Source organism: Caloenas nicobarica, chromosome 24 (assembly GCF_036013445.1).
Source record: "Caloenas nicobarica isolate bCalNic1 chromosome 24, bCalNic1.hap1, whole genome shotgun sequence".
In the NCBI taxonomy this organism is placed as follows: domain Eukaryota; kingdom Metazoa; phylum Chordata; class Aves; order Columbiformes; family Columbidae; genus Caloenas; species Caloenas nicobarica.
The window spans coordinates 4543041-4567008 of NC_088268.1; the positions used below are offsets into that span (position 1 = coordinate 4543041).

At 61.0% G+C, this 23968-nt stretch overlaps 2 protein-coding genes across 3 annotated transcripts; both read right to left on the bottom strand.

The window, feature by feature from the left end:
- Nucleotides 1-188: 188 nt before the first annotated feature.
- RAPGEFL1 (Rap guanine nucleotide exchange factor like 1) lies at nt 189-8424 on the bottom strand. The gene is made up of 15 exons (XM_065651216.1): nt 7895-8424; nt 5677-5755; nt 4885-5035; nt 4717-4814; nt 4393-4505; nt 4051-4218; nt 3876-3973; nt 3088-3210; nt 2819-2997; nt 2654-2744; nt 2526-2576; nt 2204-2291; nt 2042-2106; nt 1767-1821; nt 189-580 (listed from the first exon to the last, which is right to left on the bottom strand). The coding sequence occupies exons 1-15, from the start codon at nt 8304-8306 to the stop codon at nt 456-458; spliced, it is 1896 nt and encodes a 631-aa protein (XP_065507288.1). The 5' UTR covers nt 8307-8424; the 3' UTR covers nt 189-455.
- Nucleotides 8425-10937: 2513 nt separating this feature from the next.
- CASC3 (CASC3 exon junction complex subunit) lies at nt 10938-23942 on the bottom strand. 2 transcript variants are annotated; one of them, XM_065651269.1, is made up of 13 exons: nt 23632-23942; nt 22394-22421; nt 22030-22067; nt 20391-20549; nt 20150-20301; nt 19577-19753; nt 18694-19388; nt 16972-17036; nt 16629-16743; nt 15951-16049; nt 14788-15002; nt 13509-13631; nt 10938-12659 (listed from the first exon to the last, which is right to left on the bottom strand). In XM_065651269.1, exons 1-13 carry the CDS (start codon nt 23881-23883, stop codon nt 12618-12620), a joined length of 2160 nt encoding a protein of 719 aa, XP_065507341.1. In that variant the 5' UTR covers nt 23884-23942; the 3' UTR covers nt 10938-12617. The 2 variants fall into 2 exon arrangements, with proteins under 2 accessions (XP_065507341.1, XP_065507342.1); XM_065651270.1 differs by lacking the exon at nt 10938-12659 and adding an exon at nt 13278-13359.
- Nucleotides 23943-23968: the final 26 nt, after the last annotated feature.

Here is a 23968-nt window from a genome sequence, read left to right on the forward strand (position 1 = left end):
GACCCCCCCGCACGGCTATGACATCACTCCCAGCATGACATCACGAGACGGGACAACCTTTTATTGGGGCTCCACGCCCCCCGCCCCCCCCCGGGCTCTTTTTTTTTTTTTTTTTTTCTTTTTTCCTCCTTTTTCTTAAAAAATAAATGTACAATTCCGGACCGCGGTTCGGTACAAAATATACACGTCTAGGGGAGGGGTGGGGCAGGGGGGGCCACGTACAAAAATAAAGGGGGGTCCAGCAGGGTCCCCCCCCCAGGGGACGGGGGGGCAGTGCGTGCCAGAGGGAATTGGGGGGCGGGGGGGGATTGATGCGCTTGGGGTCCCCAAACCCGCCCCCCCACACCCCGTGCCAAGCGGGGGGCAGCACCCACCTGCGCCCCCCGCCCCGCACGAGGCCGGGGCCCCCTGGCCAAAGTGCGTCAGTGCTGGGGGGGTCCAGACCCCCCCGGGCATCACTGGCTGCCGGGCTCCAGTTTGTAGGAGAGCTCGAAGAGCAGGTTCTGGTTGTCGATGACCCGCAGCTGCCGCACGTAGGCCTTGGTCTGCAGCTGGCTGGGGGACGCCTCCAGCTCCAGGCCTGGGGGGGCACGGAGACCCCGCCATGGGGGGTGGGGAGGAGGATGAAGGGTTGTGGGGATGAGGATGCAGGGATGAGGATGAGGATGCAGGGATGAGGATGCAGGGTTGTGGGGATGGGGACGAGGATGCAAGGATGAGGATGAGGATGCAGGGATGAGGATGAAGGGTTGTGAGGATGAGGATGCAGGGGTGGGGATGAGGATGCAGGGTTGTGGGGATGAGGATACAGGAATGAGGATGAGGATGCAGGGATAAGGATGCAGGGTTGTGGGGATGGGGATGAGGATGAGGATGCAAGGATGAGGATGAAAGGTTGTGGGGATGAGGATGCAAGGATGAGGATGCAGGGTTGTGGGGATGAGGATGAAGGGATGAAGATGAAGGGTTGTGGGGATGAGGATGCAGGGATGGGGATGAAGATGCAGGGTTGTGGGGATGAGGATGCAGGGATGAGGATGAGGATGCAGGGATGAGGATGAAAGGTTGTGGGGATGAGGATGCAGGGATGAGGATGAAGGGTTGTGGGGATGAGGATGCAAGGATGAGGATGCAGGGATGAGGATGAAGGGTTGTGAGGATAAGGATGCAGGGGTGGGGATGAGGATGCAGGGTTGTGGGGATGAGGATGCAGGGATGAGGATGCAGGGATGAGGATGAAGGGTTGTGGGGATGGGAATGAGGATGAGGATGCAAGGATGAGGATGAAAGGTTGTGGGAATGAGAATGCAGAGAGGAGGATGCAGGGATGAGGATGAAGGGTTGTGGGATGAGGATGCAGGGTTGTGGGATGAGGATGCAGGGATGTGAGGATGAGGACGCAGAGAGGAGGATGCAGGGGTGTGGATACGGTGATGCAGGGATGGGGATGCAGTGAGGGAGCGATGCAGGGGTGCAGATGGATGCAGGGATAAGGATTCAGGGATGGGGTTGCAGGGATGCAGGGATGTGGGGATGGGGATGCAGGGATGGGGATGCAGGGATGGGGATGCAGGGATGCATGAATGAAGATGCAGGGACATGGGATGCTGGTCCAGACACATCCCCTTTCCTCAGGACCAGCACCAGGGTTGCTGGGCCATGCACATCCCCCCACCCTGCGGGATCAGCCCCCTCCCGCACCGCTGGCCACTTGCCCCCACCCAGCTGGGGCTGTGGGGGTCCTGGACCCCTCCTGCCATACTCACAGAGCGGGCGGCTCCGGTACTTTCGGATGGTCCTGACTTTCTCAGCGATGCAGTGCTGGGGCAGAAAGCAGCCCCCCCGTCAGCCCCCGGCCCCATGGGACGCTGCCCAGCCCCCCCAGGACCCTGCTGCACACCCTGGGGCACCCCCACCCCCCAGGAATCCTATTCTGCACCTGGGGAACCCCCCAGAGCCCCAATCCCACCCTCGGTGGGCACCCTTGTCCTTACTCTGGGTGTCCCTCAGCCACGTGCCCCCCCAAGCAAGAGGCACCCACCAGTTTCTCCACATTGACCAGCCCATCCAGGAGGGTCTTGCTGCCTTCGTGCAGGAAGGTCAGATCTGGGGGGCAAGTGGGGGGTGAGGGGGGGCTCTGTGGGGCAGCAGCGGGACCCCAGCCCACCGTGGGGTGCAGGCAGCCCCCATGCCCCCCCCTCACCTTTGAGGATGAGCGGCAGGAAGGGGATGAGCGGGGGTTTCATCTTGGCCAGCACCTCCCGGTAGGTTTTGTGGTTCCTGCAGGGATCCTGGGGGGGAAAAGGGTGTCAGGGCTGGGGGGGAGCCCCCCATGGGTGCCAGCACCCTGTCCTGCACCCCCACACACACTGGCTGCTGTGGGCACAGGGACATTGCAGGTGGTCTGGGGGCGGGGGGGTCAAAGACAGCCCAGGACAGTGTGGGAACACACCCTCTGCCCCCCAGCTCCCCAAACACCCCCTGGGGGGGTCCCCAACCCCCATGGGTGCCCTGGCCCCTCTCACCGTCAGGTTCTCAAACTTCCGGAACAGGTTCTTGAATTTCCCTGGGAGTTTCTGCAAGACAAACCCAGGAGGCGTAAACACCTGGGGGGGGGGGTCCAGGAACACCCAGGGGGTCCAGGACCCCTCACCTCCCAGGTGAGGCGCAGACGGCTGATGGCCGCGTTGTTGAGCCCGATGACGATGGCGTAGAAGGAGAGCATGTCCTGGTTCTGCTTGCAGCTGGGGACAGAGGACAAAGGGTGAGGGGCTCGCAGGGGACCCCCCCCGTGCTCCCTCCCCAGCCCCGCACTCACATGGCCGCGATCTTGATGAGCTTCTTGAGCAGGTGGGCGCGCTTGCCCAGCGACTCGCAGAGCAGCAGCTCGGTGCCCACCCAGTGCTGCACCTCGCTGCAGCGCTGCAGCAGCAGCTCCAGGTTCGCCGTCTCCCGCCGGCCCCGCTCCCCGTGGAACACGTAATCCACGAACTCCAGCTGCAGCGCAGGGGACAGGGACATCGCCAGGGTCCCCCCCCGCGCCGTGGTGCACACCCCCCACCTCCAGCCCCCTGGCTGCCCCCAAACCTCGTGGATGCAGCGGAACAGCTCCCAGTGGAAGGCGGTGAGGTGGTTGGCGACGTCCTCCGGCTCGGCGCGGTGGATCTCGGTGTCCCCCGGGACCACCTGGATCTCCTCGGGTAGTGGCACCTGCCAGGGGACATGGAATTATCACAGAATCATTTTGGGTGGAAAAGACGCTCAAGATCATCAAGTCCAACCGTTCCCCACCCCCGGCGCTGCCCCATGTCCTGAGAACCTCATGTCCGTCTGTCCAGCCCCTCCAGGGATGGTGACTCCAGCACTGCCCTGGGCAGCCTGTTCCAATGCCCCACAGCCCTTGGGGGAAGAAATTATCCCAAATTTCCAACCTCAACCTCCCCTGGCGCAACTTGAGGCCGTTTCCCTGCTGAACCCCCCAGCTCCCTCAGCCGCTCGCATCACCCTTGTGCTCCAGCCCCTTCCCCAGCTCCGTTCCCTTCTCTCAACTCGCTCCAGCACCTCAAGGGCTTTATTAGCATGAGGGGCCCAAAGCTGCCACCAGGATGCACAGTTTGGTCTCCCCAGTGCCCAGCACAGGGACGGTCACTGCCCTGGCCCTGCTGGCCACACTGTGGCTGCCACAAGCCAGGACGCTGGTGGCATTTTTGGCCACCTGGGCACACGCTGGCTCACGTTCAGCTGGGGATGCTCAGGCACGGGGATGCTCGGAGGGTGCTGGACCGTGGGGGTCCCACAGGAGGGTCCCCTCCTCTTCTGCACAGGGGTCACCGTGGCCCCGGGCAGCTCGGGGGTGTCCCCAGCGCGGTGCTCACCAGGGAGTCAAAGGTGTCCCTGGTGCAGGCGAAGAGGTGGCTGTTGATGCCCAGGGTGGTGAAGACGCACTCCTCGCTGGGCTGCAGCACGGCTTTCTCTGCGGGCAGAGCGCGGGCAGGGGGGTCAGCGCCAGCCAGCCTCCCGGCTCCCGCTGCCCCCCCAGCCCACGGGCACCTCCCGACGAGGCCATGGTGACGAGGATGAGGGCGTCCTCGCGGGCGCTCTGCTCCTCCGAGTACTGCAGCTTCTCGGTGACGGAGGCCAGGATGTCCTGCACCGAGGCCGAGAGGCGGCTGCGGATGGTGACGTACGAGTGGTCGGGCATGTACACGCGGCAGAAAACTGGGGACAAAGCAGCGGGGGGGGGGGCGTCAAGGACCTGTGCACCTCCCCAGGGGGCTCTAGAGCTTCAACTGGGGAAACTGAGGCACGGAGCAGGCACAGCCCCTTGCAGCCATGGGGGGGCCAGGGAGGGGACCCCAGCACCCATCCCGGCACCCGGCCACGGTCACTTACTCTCGTCGGAGCCCCGGAAAGCCACCCGCGTCTGCAGGCACGAGTCGATGCGGCGGAAGTGCCTGAACAGCGGCTTCACCTGCTTGTTCGGGGGGGGCGTCTCGTCGGCCACCCTGCGGCACCGGCGCAGGGTCAGGGGGGGCCCCAGCACGGCCGAGCACCCTTGGGTGCTGCACCCCGAGCCCTGCAGGGATGTTCTGCCAGAGCCCACACCTGGGGCCCTGCTCATTACCAAAGGGCTGCTAATGAGCTAATGACCCCTCCCAGCTCCTGGGGACCACAACTCCTTGTCCCGCCCTGGGGACCCCCTGTCCCCCCTCTCACTTGAGCTCCACGGTCTCCACGAGCTGGTGCAGCTTGAGGATTTCATCCTCCAGTTCGTTGTAGAGCGGCGTGTCCTTCATGATGAGCAGGTAGAGCTCCTGGGGGGGCAAGAGGGGCTCAGGGCGGGGGGTGACGGGGGGCTGGGGGGGTCCAGGGGGGGACACCCACCTTGATCACCTTCCCGGCGCTCTCCTCCTCCTGCAGCAGCCCCTTGTAGGTCTCGAGGAAATGCAACAGCACGGCCAACACCGCCTGCTTGCGCCGCAGCCCGGACCCCCCCTCCCAGTGCGCCGGGGGGCTGCCCCCCGCCAGCACAAAGGTGGCACCGTCAAGGAGGTGACACGGCAAGGAGGGACCCCGGCCCACAGGCACCTGCTGCACCCTGGGCACCCCTTGTGAGTGTCTTCGTGCCCCCCACATCGGCACCCCACCGCCTGCCTTGCACCCAAATGTATAAGCCCACCGTCGTGGCACCCTCACGCCCACCCTTTTGTCACCCTCACGCCCACCCTTTTGTCACCCTCACGCCCACCCTTTTGTCACCCTCGTGCCCTCCTGGTTACACCCTCACACTCGCCCCTCTGCCACCCTCGTGCCCTCCCCATGCCTAACCTTGGTCGCCCCCCGCATTAAAACCTTGTGCCCACCCTCTTGCCAATATATTGCTGGCAATATATTAACCCTCATGGCAGCCTCACGCCCACCCTTACGGCACCCCAATTCCTCCTGTGCCCCCCCATAGCCCTCCTTGTGCCCTCCACCTTGCAACCCCATGCCCACCCTTTTGCCACCCTCGTGCCCTCCTGGTTGCCCCCTCACACTCACCCCTCTGCCACCCTCATGCCCTTTCCTGCCCAACCTTGGACCCCTCCCCATCGAAACCTCGTGCCCACCCTCTTGCCACCTTCCCAGCCCCCCCGTGCCCACCCTCACTGCACCCCAAGTGCCCCCCAAGGATATTGCTGGTGCAGCTGCTGCAGGAAGCGCTCGGTGGGCAGGAAGAGCGAGTGTGTGAGTACAATGTCATCCAGCAGCAACTCTGGGGGACACGGAGGGGCAGGCGTGGGCACCCCACCCCGCACAGCCCCCCGAGAGCAGCAGCCGAGGGAGCGATGCTCATTCCCAAGGCGACGGCAGGAGCCGCCGAGCCCCCCCCTGCACCCAGCGCTGACTCACGGACCCACTCCCAGCCCCGTGGGGCAGACGGATCGCGGCGGGGGGAACAGTGCGGGGGCAGAGGCGCCGGCAGGGCAGGACCTGAGCCGCGACACCCCGGCGCACCGACCAGCCCGGCTGCGGGCAAACCGGGACACGGCTCAGGGCAATGGGGAAACTGAGGCAGGCAGGGAGGGCGGGTGGCAGCAGGAAATATTTGGGCACAGCACGGCGGAGCCAGCGCCGAGGGAGCCAGTGCCACAGCTGGGCTCTCTGCGCCAGCAGCGGCCCTGGGGAGGGGGTTTTGGCACAGCTGGAGTTACAGATGTTATCCCCTGACACCGGGTGAGCCGAAGGGCCGAGACCGGCAGCGGTGCCCGTCACGCCAGAACCCGGCAATCACCATGACCTTTGGACGCGGCAGCGCCCGGTCCCAGAGGAACCCTGGACCCTGTCCCTGAGCAGGTCCCCAGGCAGGGGTGGCTGTGCCCATGTGCCACCGGGACACCATGGCCGGACCGCAGTGTCCCTTTCGTCCCCACATGCCAAGTGTCCCACTGGCCACCCCCTGGGCCCTGGCCCATTAACCCAGCCACGGATCTGTGCCGAGCCGGGGCTGAGGCTCCCCCGGCACCACCACGCCGAGGCTCGGTGCCCACGGGGGACGAGCTGCCGCCAAAAGCAGGACACAGCGGTCTGGGCCACAGGCCAGACCCACCAGCCCCCCCCAGCGCTGCCGAGCTGCTGCCCCACATCCAGCGTCCTGCACCCGCATTGGGAGCGGGGCGGGCAGGGGCACCGGCAGTGGGGGGCACCCCCAGGGCAGGTACGCGGCCCCCACTCCCCCATCTCCCCTGCCCCAGGTGCGGTCCCTTCCTGGGCTCTGCTGGGGGGGCAGAAGGAGCCAAACAGCCCCCGTCTCTACAGGCTGCAGCTCCCTCCATCCGTGCCTCAGTTTCCCCATCTCTCTGCTGCACACACACCATCCCCCAGGGCTGCAGGGGCGGCTTCCCCACACTAGAATGTGGCTGGGGGAGCCCCCGGACCTCCGCGCTGGCTCCTGCTCCCCACACCGCTCCCTGCCAGCCCTGGCACGGCAGGGCCGGGCCCGGCAGCGTGTTGGTGCAGGCAGGGCCTGGTGCTGCCAGTCCCATCTCGCTCCTACCCGAAGGGCTCCCTCGTGTCACCGAGGGAGTCCCACCCCAGCCCTGGCGCAGGGGGGTAGCAGCAGATTGGGGTGTCCCCCGGCCCCCCAGCCCTGCACCCCAGCAGGGTCAGCCAGAGCAGGGACCCCCGCAGTGAGGGAGAGCTCCCAGCCCCTGCCTGGCTCCCACACAGCCCCGCGCACCCCAAACCACCCCGGCACCTCACACGGGGAGCCGCGGTGGGACGGCACCCTGAAACCTGTGCTGGAGGGAAGGGGTGTCCGCCTGCCCCCCCCATCACTGCAGTTCTCATCGTAGCTAATTTTAGCACCGGGAAAATGTTAAAGATTAACCAAGCGGCTGCCGGCTCTGCACGGTGCGGTGGCAGCCGGTGCCCGGCCAACCTCACCCTCTGCCAGGCCTGGCGCTGCCACCGAGCCGCCGTCCCCCTGCCCAGCCCCTCTGCTGCAGCGGAGGCCCGGACACCAATGCCCCGTGGGACCCCTGCCCACCCCGCAAAGCCTCTGTCCCCCTTGCTGCCACCGGCGCCCTGGCCCGGTGGGGACCCAGCCTGACCTTGGCCACCCCAATCGGGCACCCTCCTGCGCCCTGCGCGGTGCCACCGGCGTCTCCCCACCCGGCATCTCGCACCCCGGCATCCATCAGCGCATCCTGCGGGCGGGCGCCCATCAGACACCCCCGACCCTCCCCCGCTGCCGCATCGCCCCCCGGCATTCCCCATGGCAGCGCCCGCCCGCGCTCCCCGCACCGGGCACCCCCGCAGCATCTCCCGCCGGTACCCGCAGCCCCTCCGTCCCCCCCGGCCGCGCTCCCGGGGGCCCCGCAGCGGCCGCCCCGCCGGCCCCGACCCGCGGTACCTGCTCCGCAGCCTCGGCCGTGCGCGCCGCCCGCCGGCAGCCGCTCCAGGAGCGCGGCCAGGAGCCGCTCGGGGGGCGCGGGCGCGGCGGGGGCGCAGCCGCAGCCGCAGCAGCAGCGGGCGGCGGGCGGCGGCTCGGGACTCGGTGGTTCCCGGTCCCGGTCGCCGCCCGGGGACGGCTCCTCGGGGGAGCGCAGCGGCGCCTCGGGCGGCCGCAGCTCCAGCCAGCGGCCCTCGCCCCCCGGCTGCGGCCCCGCCGGCTCCTCGGGGGAGGCGGGTGACCGCGACAGGCTCTGCCGCCGCGGCCCCGGTCCCGGTCCCTGCCCCGGTCCCGGTCCCGGTCCCGGTGTGGCGGCGGGGCGGGCGGGCAGGTGCGAACCCGGCTTCTTCAGTAACTTCTCCAGCGGCTTCATGGCCGCCCGGGCGCGGCGGCGGCGGCGGCTCAGGGGGCCATGGGCTGCGGCGGTGGCGGCGGTGGCGGGGCGGCTCCGCTCGGCTCGGTCGGGCCCCGGCGCCGCTCCCCGCCCGCCCCGCGCCTGCTGCGCTGCGCTCCGCCGCGGCCCGCGGAGCCGCCGCCAGCGCCCGCCCCGCCGCCCCGCCCCGCCCCCGCCCCCGGCCCCGCCGCCGGCACCTGCCCGCCGCCCCCCCCGCCGCCCCGGGCTGGGCACCGGGGAGCGGGGAGCCGGGGGCAGCCCCGGCCCGGGGGTGCGATGACACCGGGCACAGCCGCGGCAGCGACAGTCACGCAGCGGGACACGGGCCCCCCCGCCAGCAGCCCCGCACAGGTGATGCGGTGCACACCCCGGTAACCCCCGCAGCACCGTCACACCGGGGACACGGCCACGCGCGCTCGGCCACGCATGGGGGACACGTTGGCAGAGCCCCCGTGCAGGAGGGGGTGCAGCCCACACCCTGTCACCCCCCCACTGTCACCATCGCAGGTCCCGACAGAGGAACACAGTCCCACCCCTCCCTCCATGTGCTCACACCTGTGTCACACCCATGTCACACCCCGACGCCTTGTCCCCTGGCACACCCACGCGGCCCCCCCATGCCAGCTCTGGCACCCTGGGCCCCACAGGACTGTCCCCCGCATGGTGTCCGTCCCTGGTGTCCACCCAGGGGGACACATCCCCAGGTGCGGGGTGACCCACTCCTGGCACCCCCAGCCCAGCTGTCCGCACCTTTCACAGCGTGGGAAAGGGCCGGGAGTGGGTGCAGGACCCCCCACCCCGGCGCAGGCACCCCCCATGGGGCCGGGGCTGCCCCACGGGCAGGGCCGGGCAGGTTGGGGCAGCTGCCCCCCCCGCGCCGTCTGCCAGCCCGGGAACAGGCCGTGCCGGGCCGGCGAGCCGGGGCAGGTGCCGGGGCAGGGCAGGGTGGGAGGCGGTGCCCGCCCGGGGCAGAACCACCGTGTCCCCCCCCGCCGGGTGCTGGGCACCCGCCCTGCGGCCCCCAGCCCCCCCAACAGCAGCCAGGGAGGCGCCAGGGCTGGGTCCCGCTCTGCACCCCCCCGGTAGGGCAGCGGTGGGGACAGCAGCGGGGGACAGACCCCGTGTACCCCCACAATCGCCACCTCCTGGGGTTCATTCCCTGCAGCCCTGGGGTGGGGTGGCAGCAATGACCAGGGGGACACAGAGGGTGACACCAAAGGTGACCCCATAGCCCCTGCGGTGCCTGGGCAGGCAGATCCGGGGGGTTTGGGGAGGGATGGAAGGACGGGGGTCCCGGAGGCTCCCGCTTTGTTCCCGCTTCGCCTCTACCCGGCAGTTGCTTGGCAACTCCGCGGGAAAGCGACAAAACGTGCCCCCACGTCCCCATCCCCGGCTGCACGGGCCCAGGAGGATGGCACGGTGTGGTACGGCACAGCATTGCCCTTCTCCGCCCCTTGGCACCTCCACCTGCCCTGCCAGCCCCCAGACCCCCCCACCCAAGACCCCAAAACGCTGCCACTGAGCCAAGCTCCTCCGTGCCCTCTGCCCAGGGCGGCGGGACAAGGGTCCCCAGCCCTGGGTGCGAGTGGTGCCCACTGGCCGGGCTGTGACTGCACGGAGAGGCTGGAGGGGAAACGGAGGCACAGGGCAGCCACGCTCACCGGTGGCAGCGAGGCAACAGTCGGGCTGTGCAAGCAGGAGGGACCCAGAACATCGCGCTGCACCAAGGGCCCCGCTCGCCCCCAGAAAACGTGCCCCAGCTCCTCTCCCCTGGCACGGACCGGGGCAGTGCTGGCGCAGAGCGAGCTATTAATATTAGCTTAATTAAGCTGCTGTTATTTCTCCTAACGAGCTGGGATCTGGAGCAGGCGTTTCTCTCCCAAAGCCTGCACCTCCATTTGCAGCCGCCTCGCGTTCCCCCCACCCCGGCAGCCAAGCGGGGGGTGCGAAGCCTCCAGGCACCGCTCAGAACAGACCTTGTGTAGGAGGGAAAAATTACAGCGAGGGAAAAATCCCTCCCCGAGCCAGCGCCTTAACCCACTTCCCAGCTGCGGCACTGGGAGGGGGGAATCTCAGCATTTGGGGAAGGGGAGAGCTCGTGGTCGAGGGGAGTAAACTGAGAAACTGAGGCAGGGGTGCTGGTGAGGGAAGGGGCAGCGCGGTTTGGGGGTGGGAGGTCAATCGATGGCTCCTGCTGCTGGATGGGCTGTGGAACCCCAACCCCAAGGGCAGGAGCTGGGGAGAGCTGCTGGAAATGGAGGAGAGGCACCGGGAACGGTGCAGGAATTGGGGTACGTGCCAGCCACCCCCGTTTGCCGTGGGAAGCCGGGCCGTGGGCCAGGGGAGGCCGCGGTGGTGCCGAGGCGGCAGCGTGGTGCGGAAGCACAGGCGGCGGCTCCCACACCACCTCCACACCAGTTGTGCCTTCCCCTGCAAGGGAGGAGAGGAGAAGAAAGGATTCCAGTCCCACCAGAAGCTCCTGGAAAGCGGGGAGCAGCTCCCGAGCTTCGCGGCAGCGCGGTGGGACGCTGGTCTTCACCGGGAACGCTGCACCTGCAGGTCTGAGCCTCGAGAAAAGAGACACGAGAGAACCGGCTGCTTTCTGAAATGTATTCTCATCCGCGTGCCGACACAACGCTGGTTACAAATGTGCACTCCGAAGGGACAGGAATCCAAATAAACAAAAACCAAAAAAACCCATCACAGTGTTGTAAGGTCCAGGACTTCAGTCACGCGACCGATATGTTAACGATACATTTCAGCCTTAAGGCAGAGAAAACAGTCAACATTTAAAACATAAGGGATTTCTGCTTTTAAAACATCACTTTGAGGTCTTGAAATAAGGTACAAAAAGGTCATAGAGTCACAAACAACAAACAAAGAAGGTATTTCTGCTCATGCATGACGAGATCTCGACCAGAGAGCAGGCAGGTGGGCAGCCGGGCACCCCTCCCTCACCGCAGATGGGGATTTGGAGGCCGAGACGTTCCCCCTCTTGCCGAGGAGCTTGTGCCAGCAGCTGGCACTTCCCAAGCCGTGCCGGCACGTGCTCAGGGCGAGCGGCAGGAACCGGCAGCCCTTGGCAGCTCGCCTCACCAACTTTCCTAACGCAATTTGCCAACGGCTGCGAGGACGCGGCTGAGCCCGAGCGTCACTGGGAGCCGCAGTGCCGCGGGATCCATGCTGCGGGATGGGAGAGCCAGCCCGGCTCGGCACACCCGGCACCGCGGTGCCAGTTGCACCGGCAGATCGGCTTCCGAAGCCTAACCGGGGTGACAAAGCCGCCGTCCCCGTGGGGAGGTGGTTCATGTGGGAGCTCAGGCTGAGTGCGTCGGGGCGGGTTCCAACAGCCCCTTCCACTTCCGCAGTAGCAACACCCAAGTGCCAGGAGCAAATCCCTCCTGCACAGGCCCTGCCAAGCTGGTTTGGCTGCTGGTTTGGCTGTTCTGGCAGCACCGAGGTGCCTGGATGCCCATAAACCTCCCCCTCTGCCGCCGATTCGGCAGAGGCGCAGGCGGCGGGTGGAGACGTCCCCCCATTCTGCAAGGTGTGCTGTGGCAACAGGGATTGCCCTGCACTCCTGTACACAGATTCGCATCTGATGCGAGCTCGGGATGGAGAGAAACTGCCAGTGACACAAGTTACCAACAGGGCTTGTTCGGAAAAAGAAACGGGAGGAGCTTCTAATTTAAGTGGTGACTGCACGGGCAGCGCGTTCCTGACGGCGACTGCCCAGCTGCCCTCCCCGTGCTTAAACAACGGCAGAAATAAACTTGCTAATTTAAAGAGAGAATTGAAACGAAGAATTAACTCATCAGCTGTCTCCGCGGGGGGCAGGGGGTGTTACGTTCCGCCAGACAAACAAATTCAGAATACCCAAAAGAAACAAATCAGCTTTACTGAGGGAGCTGGTTCATTTCTTAAATAAAAACAGAGACCACAATCAAGCCAGTCGAGTTTAACATCCTAGAGAGGGGAAAGGGCAGAGGTTTAGTAAAAGAGAGAAGTTGCGAGAACTTGTGGCCAAGGACCGACTCTGGGGGTTGAGATTCTTCGGTGACCTCCGTGTCCCAGCGAGGGAGGGGGGAGAAGGGCAGATCAGCAGCGGTGAGATGGTTTTTGGGAGGGCACCGGTAAAACCAGAGAGGGAAGGTGCCTGGCCCTGAGCACAAGCCGGTGCAGCTGATTTCATGCGGCTGCCTCACCTACGCCCAGGGAAGGAGCCTTTCCCAAGGAGAAGCCTCCTCTTTGCTGAGGTGCCGGGTCTGGCATTGGGTTTCCCACGTTTTCCTACGTGTTGCTCCTCTCATTTGCTTTTTCACCTTTGCTGTCCTGGTGGGGAAGAGGAAAGAGAAGCAGAGGTTTAGGCTGCCCCGCCACAAACACCGGGCGAGGGTTGCAGTGCTAGGGAGCAAACACCCCCCACATTTGGGTGCCAAAACCCAACAACCACCCCCACACGCCTCCTCCGTGCACAACCAGCTCCCTTCAGCCAAGCTCTCCTCGCGGTTAATCATTTTTCCATCGCGAGGGCACCTTGATCAGACGATCTCGCGGTGGAATTACGAACGCCACACGTTTCCCAGCCCTCTGCTGCGTACGGGGAAACAACCGGCACATGCCTGCCCGGGTCTGGGCTTGCCGCGATTCCGGCTCGCTCAGCTCCCGTACGCCAAGCAAGGTATTAAAGGGGAAACAAAACACACACGAGGCACTCGGGTGTGCACACACAGGCACGGCTCACAGCACTGGGGCGAGGAAACTGTTCCCAGCGCAGGGAAAGGGCTCTCGTCTCTGGAAAGCCTTTAAGTTTGCTGCCTGAATTATCTATGGAGGTCTCAACATTTATTCTGTCAGAGAAGTCACTGCCTCCTTGCAAAAGACTGGCTTTTTCTTGCTATAAAGTGTTTTGTTTTCTACCCTGTGCAATTTTTTTTTAAAAAAGGCAAGAGTCAATTTTGGACTTACTTTTTACATGAGCTTAGTTTTTAAGTATTTAGAAAACCAAATTAACTGGAGCGCTGCTTACCACCTGCAACGAGAAGCTGAGGTTTGGGACATGTCAAAGATTAGACAGATTTTCTTGGAAGAATGTATTTTTTAGATAGGAGACTGCAGCATCACACACACCCCGAGGATACAGCACTGCACACAGACAGACTCACGTTGAGGGGACAGTACCTCAGGAGGCGGTGGCTTGATAGTGACAGGCTGGGACGTCCTGCGAGGTGGCGAAGGCTTGGGCTGCACTTGCTGCTGGACAGTGTTGTAGTACGTGACTCCTCCGTACACCTGGGACTGCGCCTGCACTCCCCAGAGAGCAGAATCATAGAACCACGGAATCATTTTGGTTGGAAGAGACCCTCAAGATCATCAAGTCCAACTGTTCCCCCAGCCCTGGCACTACCACGTGTCCTGAGAACCTCATCTCTGTCTGTCCAACCCCTCCAGGGATGGTGACTCCAGCACTGCCCTGGGCAGCCTGTTCCAATGCCCCACAGCCCTTGGGGGAAGAAATTGTTTCCCAGATCCAACCTCAACCTCCCCTGGCGCAACTTGAGGCCGTTTCCTCACTGAACCCCCAGCTCCCTCAGCCGCTCCCATCACACTTGTGCTCCAGCCCCTTCCCCAGCTCCATTCCCTTCTCTCAACTCACTCCAGCACCTCAAGGCCTTTCTTGGCCTGAGGGGCCCAAAACTGACCCCAGGATTCAAGGTTTGGCCTCCCCAGTGCCCAGCACAGGGACGGTCACTGCCCTGGGCCTGCTGGCCACACTGTGGCTGCCACAAGCCAGGACGCTGGTGGCATTTTTGGCCACCTGGGCACACGCTGGCTCATATTCAGCTGCTGTCGCCCAACGCCCTTTGCCCTGCAGAGTTTCCCAGCTGCCATCTTATGCCTGTGCTTCGCAACAACAGCAGCTGCCATTTTTCTGTGCAGACAAGGCAGGTAACGGTCCCCCTTCACACCGAGACATCCTCCAGCTGCCTGGGGGCTCAGGATTCACCCCGAAACCAGGACAATTCCCTGCCGGGGCAGCAGGGAAGGTCAGAGAGGCTGCAGGGCTCGGGGAGCATGCACATCTCCGGCCTGCCACTGCGTGTCAGCCGTGTGCCGCTCACACAGCGTGCAGGGGAGCGCTGGGGTTGGAATCGCGACGCCCACAGGGATCTGCATCCTCACAGCTACTGTGGATGTCCTTCTGTAGAAGACCAACTCCATTCTGAGATCCACCAACACAAGGATTTCATCTACCAGGCCCTAAACCCAGGGCAGCAGCCACAGGTATAGTCCTTTTTGGTTGCCCACCCCAAGCGTAGAGCAAGATGACGGTAAAACACCTCCCAGCACAGAGCAGCCCAGCTGCTCCGCATCCTGTCCCAAGAGGCCTCTGAGAATTTGCCCCCCGACCCCACGGGATCCCACCTGCTCTTGACGGCTCCTGCTCAGCGCAGCTCACCTGAGTGTTGGAATAGAGGTGAGGAGGCGGCGGAGGGGGCAGCGCTCCCGGGGGGTAGGGGTAGCCAGGATTCCCGAAATTCATCACTCCAGGAGGGGAGAAGTAAGTCGGGGCGAGCAGCTGCTGCGGCGGGGGCTGGCTTGGCGGCATGGACACCGGCGGAGGGTAGAGCCCGGGGTTTGCCATGGGGGCTGGCGTCTGGTGGGGGTGTAAACCTGCCAAGTGAGAGAAATAAGCCGTGTGTGACAGCACCTGTAAAGCTGGCATGTCCCGCGGAGAGCTAGGGCTGCTACCCTGTTTCCCCAAAAAGACAACAGGGTTTTATACTAATTTTTGCACCAAGAGATGCTTTTTTTTAACATGCGTAGCTGCCTGGACGCTACTTCAATTGACTTTTTTTATGAACGGTAACTAGGGCTTCTTTTTGGAATAGGGCTTATATTTTGAGCAGCGTCAAAAATCCTGAAAAATCATGCTAGGGTTTAGTTTTGGAGTAGGTCTTATTTTCAGGGAAACAGGGTAGGATGGCACCAGGTCAGCACAGCGGGAAGGAGAAGCGTTTTGCTCAAAGGTTTTTTCCTGCAACAATGAGACCTCAGCTCCTGCACTGGGCGGGGTGGAAACGGGAAGCGATTCTCAGCCCCCTCCCCAGCGCTGGGGTCGCCATTCACCCAAACCGGACACAGCCCCGGGTCAGCACATCCACTTCAGGAAACGTTTTTTGTGGGTGAGACAGAGAACATGCCAATTCAACAGCTCTCATTTCTGCTTTTCTCTTCTGATCTCCGAGCAGCAGGGAGCGAAGAACCAGCCGAGCGCAACAGCTGGCAGAGCCACACGTCCCAGCAAAGGGGAAGCGACTCAGCCAGGAGGGTTTGCACAGAACCTGCAGACATGCAGCTAGAGGTGCCAAAACGCTCAGATCATCTCAGTCCTGCACTGGCTGCGAGAGCCAGAAACGTCTCTTTTTCTTTCCTTAAAATGTATATTGATCCAGCCTCGCTGCAGGAGGGAAGCAGGTCTCTTCCATCTTGTAGAAATAGGAAAAATGGATTCCCCCAGTGACAGAGGCTGTGCCATAACCAGAGCTATCTGCCCGCCCTGGCGCAACCGTAACGCTGGTACCAGCTGCCCCGTGCTGCGCTGGGGAAGTGGTTCCTCACCTGGGTGAGGCAGGTGCATTTCTGGCTGTACGATCATCCCCTGGGGCGGCAGCGGGGCCGGGTTCTCGCTGTGGGTGTAGATTGGTCCCTGGAATTGTACTGCAACACACAACAGTCGGTAGGGAAAAGCTCCGGCAGATTTTATTCTACTGAGGCAAAGTCACACGTGCAACCCAGCCAGCGACGGTGACGAGACCTGAACGTTCCCATCGGCACACGCAGTCTACCAGGCTCACAGATGCTACACACTCCCGACAGAAAAGCCTCCTACTCCCTTCACAAAGCAGGAAAATACTCAGGGAATTTCTTCTCCAACACTTGAAATGCTGAGGTAAATTCCTAATCCATCCTCAGTCTTGTTCTGTAATTCTCTCTGCTCTTAAATGTCAAAGCCATTGCTCTGATTTCAAGCTAATTTTAAATCCTAGTTCTCATGAAGAAAACCAGTGTCCTAGAGAGGGAGTGAGGTGGTAACATTGATTGTATTTCAGTGGGTTTTAACACCAACCAGGGAGGCTCAGAGCAGCCTTTTAGTTACCATACGAGATGATACAACGATGCTAATTACAAAGGAAAGGGAAGGCAAAGTTCCTAATAGGAGTGCGGGGACTCCTGCTCCAGCTGCTTGGGTGTGAACACATGCAGAGCCTCGGGAGTGGGAGGGAAAGAAACACTCACGTGGGTCGTAGTAGTGCCCTTCCATGATGCTGATGTGCATGGGGGGAGCAGGCTCCGGCACCGGCGCTCGCTGCCGCTGCGACGAGTAGCGTTTGACACGGCCCCCCTGCACCGCCTGAAAGAGTCCGAAGGCATCAGTGAGGGGCAGGGACACCCACCCGCTCCCCAACACCCCTTGCAAACCCCTATCTGGGTCACACGGTCAAAATTACAAACACCCACAAACGGGAAAAGCCTTTGAGGTGTCACGGGCGGCCTGTAATTACTGCAGCCCAGAAAGAAAGAAACACCGGGCTTCCGCGCTTCTAAAAGCAGGAGTCATGCTCCACGCAACAAGCTTTACCATTTCCTCCATCCTGTTAAACTGAGGCGGTGGCCCAGTTCCCACGTGCATATGGTTGGGAATACCTGAGGAAGAGACAAACTGGTTATTATGGTTTGCATTGGTTCCCAGCAAAGAGCCGCCTCACCCGCTGCCGGGAGGTGCCGTGCGAGCGCCGGCACCCTGGGGACATCGTCGTACCACAACCAGGCACAGCTCTTGCTTTCATGACAAGAAATCTTTTTCTAACAACTACATCTCTTAGGTTACAATTTTAGATGTTTCAGTACAAATTAGAAGCTGTTGTGCCACGCTACAATCATCCACACTGCTCAATGCCTTCTAAATCTTGCTTAAAATAATAATAAAATAAAAAATCCTCAGGTTGAAATCCAGGTGCTGATCTAAGCTCTGTTCCTGCAGAGACAAGGACCTTTTCAGAGCAGAAACACAGATCTGTGTGGGACTGGGTTAAGCTGCAGTTTAAACTCTCTACAGGGTGTAATCACTTTTATCATGGGTTCCTTTTAATTCAAACCACAAAGTTATGGGTGCGCTTTTAAAACCACAGTCTTACAGGCGATTCCAGGGGAGCAAAAGTGGACAAAACAAACACCAAAAGCACCCACAGACCACTGATATTGCAAATATACCCACAGACACCCATGCTGTACGTACAGAATGAGCTGACAGCTGGCTCATCCACCCAGATCCTCCCCAAGTTAACCCTTCCTGCTCTGCTAGAAGAAACAAAGGGACAGTAATTTGTCCTTCTTACAGACAAAGTGTCCCCTCCCTGCAGTCTAGAGCTGTCTCGTGGTAAATTTGCTAAGATGCTTTATCTTTAAGTATCAAAAGAGTCCATAATCTCAGCTGCAGATCACAGCGCTTTGGAACTCTCATGCTGCTGGCTCATTTAAAGCCCGTCACTCACGTCTGCATGCGAGACCAAGGATCTGCTCACACAAAGGTTTTACCAGTCACATCAGCACACGGTGACTTATGGTTTCATGACCTAAACCTCAAGAGACGCTTATGAAAGCAACAAGTCGCTTTCTTCTTGCTCCAGTTTTATTTCCCTCAGGAAGGACTCGTAACACTCCCCAGAAATTACTCTAATTCTGCCAAGCGATAATTACACCCGAATGACCTCTTGCATGGATGCTCAACGAGAACTCAGTCCACGGCTCGCTCAGGGGCAACTCTGCCGCACACCCCTCTCTGCCAACAGAGCAACTTAGTGAGTGGCAACCAAACCTCAGCTGATAAACAGAGGAAAAAGTCCCTCCTGCCCCTGAGCAGGATGTGACCAGAGCCAGATTATTCGTTATCTGTACCCACCAAGCACAACGCTCCTTATCTGCCAGCGTGGACTCTGAGCCGGTCTCGCCATGATCCACACCGCACAAAGTCCCTGCGGCCTGCTCCATACACCTTCAGCTTCACCGAACCTTCCCTGTTCTCCACACCAAACAGGGCAGAGAGGGAAAGGATCTGCTCTTACGTCCTTCCCAGCCCTAATTCAATTAACCTACAGCAGAATGTTTAATTTCCCCTGTTTCTCTTCTATTTTGTCCCCTCTGACCATCTCAGCTGCGCTTTCTCAGAGGAATGCGTCGCCATCACGTACCTACCCTGAAATGGAACTAAAACAGAGAAGATTCAGTTCTGACCGACTCCACAAACGCAGAATTACCTTTGGCTGGGGCTCCAGTGGAAAAGCAAGAGGCTGCACCCACTTACCCCTCAGCTCCCGGGGCTGTAGGAACTGCGACTGCCCCGGCGTCCAGTTCTGTTCCGTGAGATTCATCTGGGTCATTTCTTGCTCAAGTCCATCCAGGTTGGATTCTACCGGTGACTCCCAATTGCTGCTCTTGGCTGGTGGGGGGGACGTCTCAGCTTCCGCAGGTTTTGGAGGTGCAGGATTCAGCCCTTCGGAAGCGGGCACTTCATCTGCCAGCTTCCCCGCGTCGCCAGCTTTGATTCTGGTCCTTCTTGCCCGGGAATAAGATTTCTTTTCGATTGGTCTGTCCGGAGGCGGCTGCGCAGCATCAGCAGCCGCGGCCTGGTTTTCCAAAGCGACCTCCTCCTTCACGGGGCTGCCGTGGACATGTGCCGCTTCCATCTCTGGGGACTTGTCTCTCGGGGGAGTTTGCTCGACACGCTTCGCTCGATAGCTGCTCTCTTGTTTCGCTTGCTCGCTGTTTCGAGACAGATGCTGGACGCTCGCTTCCGAAGCTCGGTAGCTCGGACGGGTCTCTTTGTAGCCCCCCATCCTTGGGTAGTTCCGCAGCGGGGGCATCCTGCCCGTACCTGCAGAGCTCCTGTTGGTGAAGGTTCGTGGAGGAGCGGAGGTGTTGTCTGCACCCTGGTGCCTTGGGGGCTTATTTGGCCTCTCGTTGGACCAGTTTGGGTCTCGCTGAGGAGGACTCCCAAACCTGAGGGAGAAAAAATAGCAGAAAATGCTGGAAAAAAATCCCTTGGGGAGAGGTACCACTTCTCTCCGGGATCCAGCATCTAGAAACCCCAGGACCAAGGTCCGACCCCGGGGCCAAAGCCAAACACGGGGTTCAAGCCCTGTCACACTCTGGGACAAGCCAGGCTCTGGTTTGACTTTGCTGCTCACCTGGGTTTGCGCATCCTCCTGGGCTTGATGTCATCGGGGTTGTGAGCTGACCTGATGTCGTAGCCGTACAGCGCGATCAGCTCCTGCCGGGTTTTGGGGGCCTGCTCATCCTCCCGGAATTTGTCGTGTTCCCAGCGACCCTCGTCCTTCCACAGCTTCCGCTGACGACCCTTCGGCCTGAAACAGTCACGCAGGAAGGGCCAAGAGGTTGGTGCAAAGCCGAGGAGATGTGGAAGCGTCAACCAGTCCCGCACACAGAGATCGAGCATTTCCAGGGCAGGAGACAGCGTCTCCTTTTCCTCCCACTCCTCCTGCCCAGCAGCTGCTGCTTTACCCGCTGCTATTTCTGAAAATTAGCAAAAAGGAGCACTGCTCGTTGGCAACAGGCTTTCCTTGTGGTTTGTTTGCACCAACCTTAGCCTTTCCTTCAAAACAAAGAGCCAAAAATCTCCTGGCAGGACACTGCAAGCAGGGAGCTGAAGCACGGAGAGTTCCTCCTCGCTGATGCCTTCCCAAAACTTCACACCAAAGCAAAGAGCTGCGCTGCCAAACGCGTGGGGGATGCTCACGTACCTGACCTCCTCCTCCTGCGTCTGCCCACGAAGGTCGTGCTCGAAGAAGAGCCCTTTGCGCGGGATGTAAGCCGGGTTCTTCCGATCCTCATCATCATCCAGGTGCTTGGGAACTTTTTTCCCGACTTTATTCTCAACAGGTTCGGTGCTCTCCTGTCAAAACCAGACAGCTCTCACCACTGCAGCAGTCCCTCTGCGAGAAGATCCACCCTCGGCACAGAGAACACATGTTGAACACCTACCTGCCCGTCCCCGCTTTGCCTCTCACCGGTTACAGCACCTCTGGAGTCAGGTTTCTCATCCCCTTTCTCTGCTTTTGCTGCTGACTCACAGGAATCATTACTGTCATGCTTCAGTTCCACTTTGGCACTTTCTTCCTCGCTGTAATCCTCTTCCTCTGCCTGAAAAGAGCCCCAGTTACTCAAACACGCACCTTTCACAGCAGGTCCCTGGGAATTTCCCCACGCAAGTCCCCAAATCTGGAATTAGATCCCTGTTCCACACCCGACTCCTTCAAAGCAGGGGATCAGCTCTTGAGGTTCTTCCCATTCCTGTATTTTTACAGAAAAAGCAAAGACTTAAACCCAACACCTCTCCCTGCCATGATCCAACAGTCAGAATTTCTAGAACGGAGCCACGACCAGCTCGCCCACACAGCCACAGCCTCTCGCCACTCGGAAAGGGTTCGTGCGAGCTGGGGAGAAGAGCAAACAAGGGCCCTCGGCCTGTCCCTTCCTTCCCACGCTGAGGGCCCAGATCCAGCCAGCACCGCGTTTCCAAATTCCCTGGAATTACTCAGCTGACTCACGCCGAGCGCTCTGCTCGCAGGAGCGTGACCTCGTTTCACCCCCAGGAGCCTGCAAGCCTCGTCGGGGCTGAAAATAGCTCTGCGTGATTAACAAAAAGGACTGCTCTATTTTTCCCTTTCAACGCGGTGTATTTGCACATCAACTGCTCCTTTTGTTTACGTGTGGGAAACCCAGACATGGCATTATTTTTAGGCACAGGAACAGATTCATCGTGGCACGGCGGTGATGCAATACCCCCTGCTCCGGCAGCACCAACGCTGCTCCGAGGAGTCTCCGCGCACGTCTCCAGAGCTGCACGATGAACGTGGAGCTGCCCCTCGCCCCTCCATGTGCTGTCCCTGCAGCCCGCGCGCTCCTTCCTCACTAACGGCAGAGGTTAATTCACAAATTAACAGCCCCCACGAGCTTTGGTTTCATCTGCCTTGTTTTTGTGTTTTCTCCAACTGCTGCCCCGCTCAAGATCCCCAAAACTGCTGTCTGAAAGGAAAGGTTTTCACTAGAAAACCTTAACTGTAATTGTTAGAAAACAAAGCTTCTCTAAACTGCCTGGAGGTGTTAAACTTACAATTCTGAACTAAAAATCCAGGGAAACCACCAGCCACGGCTGCTGCAGTGTGGGCAAGGGGGGATTCTCTCAGTGCTCACGGGGCGCGTCACCCCTCCAGCTACCATACTTCGTTTTTTTAATTTCAACTAATTAAAACTCAACAAGCATCCTACACTTCCTTCCACATCCTTCTCAGCCACAGCAAATCCCGCTCCCAGTGTCCAAATCCGAGGAATCATGTGTTTTCTCCCCTAAAAATACTGGCCCTACGCCCACCCTGCAGCAGCGCAGGCAGCTTCTCCTGTAGATTGTACACGAGTTTTCCTCTGCAGCAGCAACGACTACGCTGCAGCACGGCTCACTCCAAGCCTCTGCACAGCTACACATGAGCTGGTACCTTGAGACAACGGCAACCGCTGCTGACGGGGTCAGCGGAAGAGAACGAAGGACACAAACCGGGTTTTGCGCTAAAATGACATGAGATGCAGCCACTCGGCAAAACACCAGGACAGAGACTCCTCTTACCTCTGAGTCTTCAGCGCTTTCGTAATCTGAGAGGACAGCTGCGGGGAGAAAAAGGAGTTTGGTGTCAGGGCACAGACGGAGCTTCTCTCCGAGCGCTGGCACACACAGACCCCCCAAAAAGCTTCTCCAAGGGGACACCAGAGGCCACCACCAAAGCGTCCCCAACTAATATCACTGCCAGCTCACCCAGGAGGAAACGAGGGCAAGTTTGGGACGCGCTCTCCCTCCATTCCACATTTGCTCACTCTTACAAGTTAATATTTGGGGTGACAGCAACCGCAGAACTATTGAAAAAGGTATTTTGTCCATTTTTTTACCTTTTGCACGCAAAAAACACTTACAATACCAGAAAGTCATTACTCACCATCTCCTTCGATGCCATCCTCGCTTTCCTGCAGAGACAGGGAGGGAAAGGTGCGTTAGCAGAGGGGAAGGTCAAGAGCATCCCAGGCAAAATTACAACAATTTGGCCCCTGGTCCTATAGCATCTGCCCTTGGAAGTTCAGCTTCAGTGACCGAGAAAGAAGAAAGAAATTCAGGGCTCCCAGTATCTTCCTGTGAGATCCTTCTCGAGTGAGCTGCGCTGGGGGAATGCAGCTCAGGGAAAAAAAATACAAACTGTTTAACGGCTGGGGGTCTGTGGAGGGAAAAGAGTGACAAGGGCAGACAAGCCTCGATACCAGAAAGCCAGACAGCTGACTGGGGAAAGGACAAGAGGATTACTTAAAGCAGGAGCCCAGGAATAATGAACAGACGCTGAGCAGGACCAAGCTCGGGCAAACAGAGACTGCGGCAACAGAAACACAGCCCGGGAGAAGACGCTGGATGAACTGGAACAGCTCAGAGCGGGGAAGGTTTCTAGTAAAAGCACAGACTGATTGAGGTGTAAAAACAACCTTGGATCAAAAATAAAACATGCCAAGAAATTAATGAGTCCGAATGGCAGAACAACCCAGCAGAAACACACTGTGATTCAGGAGGAACTTGAAATAAACCCACAAGAGGACAAAATCGCACCCAGCCGTAAACTGCCAGAGGAGAAAAACGACCCCGCAGAGGTGGGGAGAGCAGCACCACGAACTCCCCGTAAACGGCTTTTAATGCCCTCGCTGAAGAAAAAGGCTGTTTAGAGCTGATGGAGAACGGATGAGGCCTGAGCGGGCAGCAAACCCACCCACCCCAGCTTGGGGACGGGACCCAGGGGGAACCCCTGCCCGGTGCTGGGGGGCCCGGCCCTGCTCCCCCTAAGGGCCCAGCCCCATCGCCCCATTCCCAGCCCAGTGCTGGGGGGCCCAGCCCCATCGCCCCATTCCCAGCCCAGTACTGGGGGGCCCAGCCCCATCGCCCCATTCCCAGCCCGGTGCTGGGGGGCCCGGCCCTGCTCCCCACAAGGGCCCAGCCCCATAGCCCCATCGCCCCATTCCCAGCCCGGTGCTGGGGGGCCCAGCCCCATCGCCCCATTCCCAGCCCGGTGCTCCCCCAGCTCTGCCGCCCCCCCCACACCCCAGTGTCCCCCCATGTCCCAGTACCACCCCTCCCAGACCCTCGCCCCACAACTGCCCCCCCCCGCGTCCCGTGTCCCCCCGCTCCCCCGTCACTCACACACTCAGACTCGGGCGCGCTCTTGGCCGCACCCCCGGCCCCGCTCTCGGCCCCGCGGCCCCGCGGCCCAGCGCTGAGGGCCCCGGCGGTTCCCCGCGGGAGGCGGTGGGGCGGGCGGGGCGAGCCGGACCCCGAGCCGGACGCCGAGCGGGAGCGGGCGGCGCTGGCGGCCGAGTCGGCGCTGTCGGAGGCGGCCGAGTCCGAGTCGTCCTCGCTGTCCTGCGAGGCGCGCTGCCGCCGCCGGTCCGCCATCTTGGGCCGCCGCGGGGCACCACGGGACGGACTACACCTCCCGGCGGCCCCCGCGGCGGGCGACGCCACCGCCTGCGTCCCGGCA

Bases quoted from the DNA above. Each gene is read 5' to 3' on its own strand.
- RAPGEFL1 (XM_065651216.1), bottom strand. From the start codon at position 8,306: ATGAAGCCGCTGGAGAAGTTACTGAAGAAGCCGGGTTCGCACCTGCCC. The intron at 3,211-3,875 runs GTGAGCACCGCG...GTCCCCTGGCAG, and splicing joins GGGACACCTTTGACTCCCTG to GTGCCACTACCCGAGGAGAT. The intron at 1,822-2,041 runs GTGGGTGCCTCT...TTTCTGCCCCAG, and splicing joins TGGTCAATGTGGAGAAACTG to CACTGCATCGCTGAGAAAGT.
- CASC3 (XM_065651269.1), bottom strand. From the start codon at position 23,883: ATGGCGGACCGGCGGCGGCAGCGCGCCTCGCAGGACAGCGAGGACGAC. The intron at 22,068-22,393 runs GTGAGTAATGAC...TTCTCCCCGCAG, and splicing joins GGATGGCATCGAAGGAGATG to CTGTCCTCTCAGATTACGAA. The intron at 19,754-20,149 runs GTACGTGAGCAT...TGACTGTTTCAG, and splicing joins ACGCAGGAGGAGGAGGTCAG to GCCGAAGGGTCGTCAGCGGA.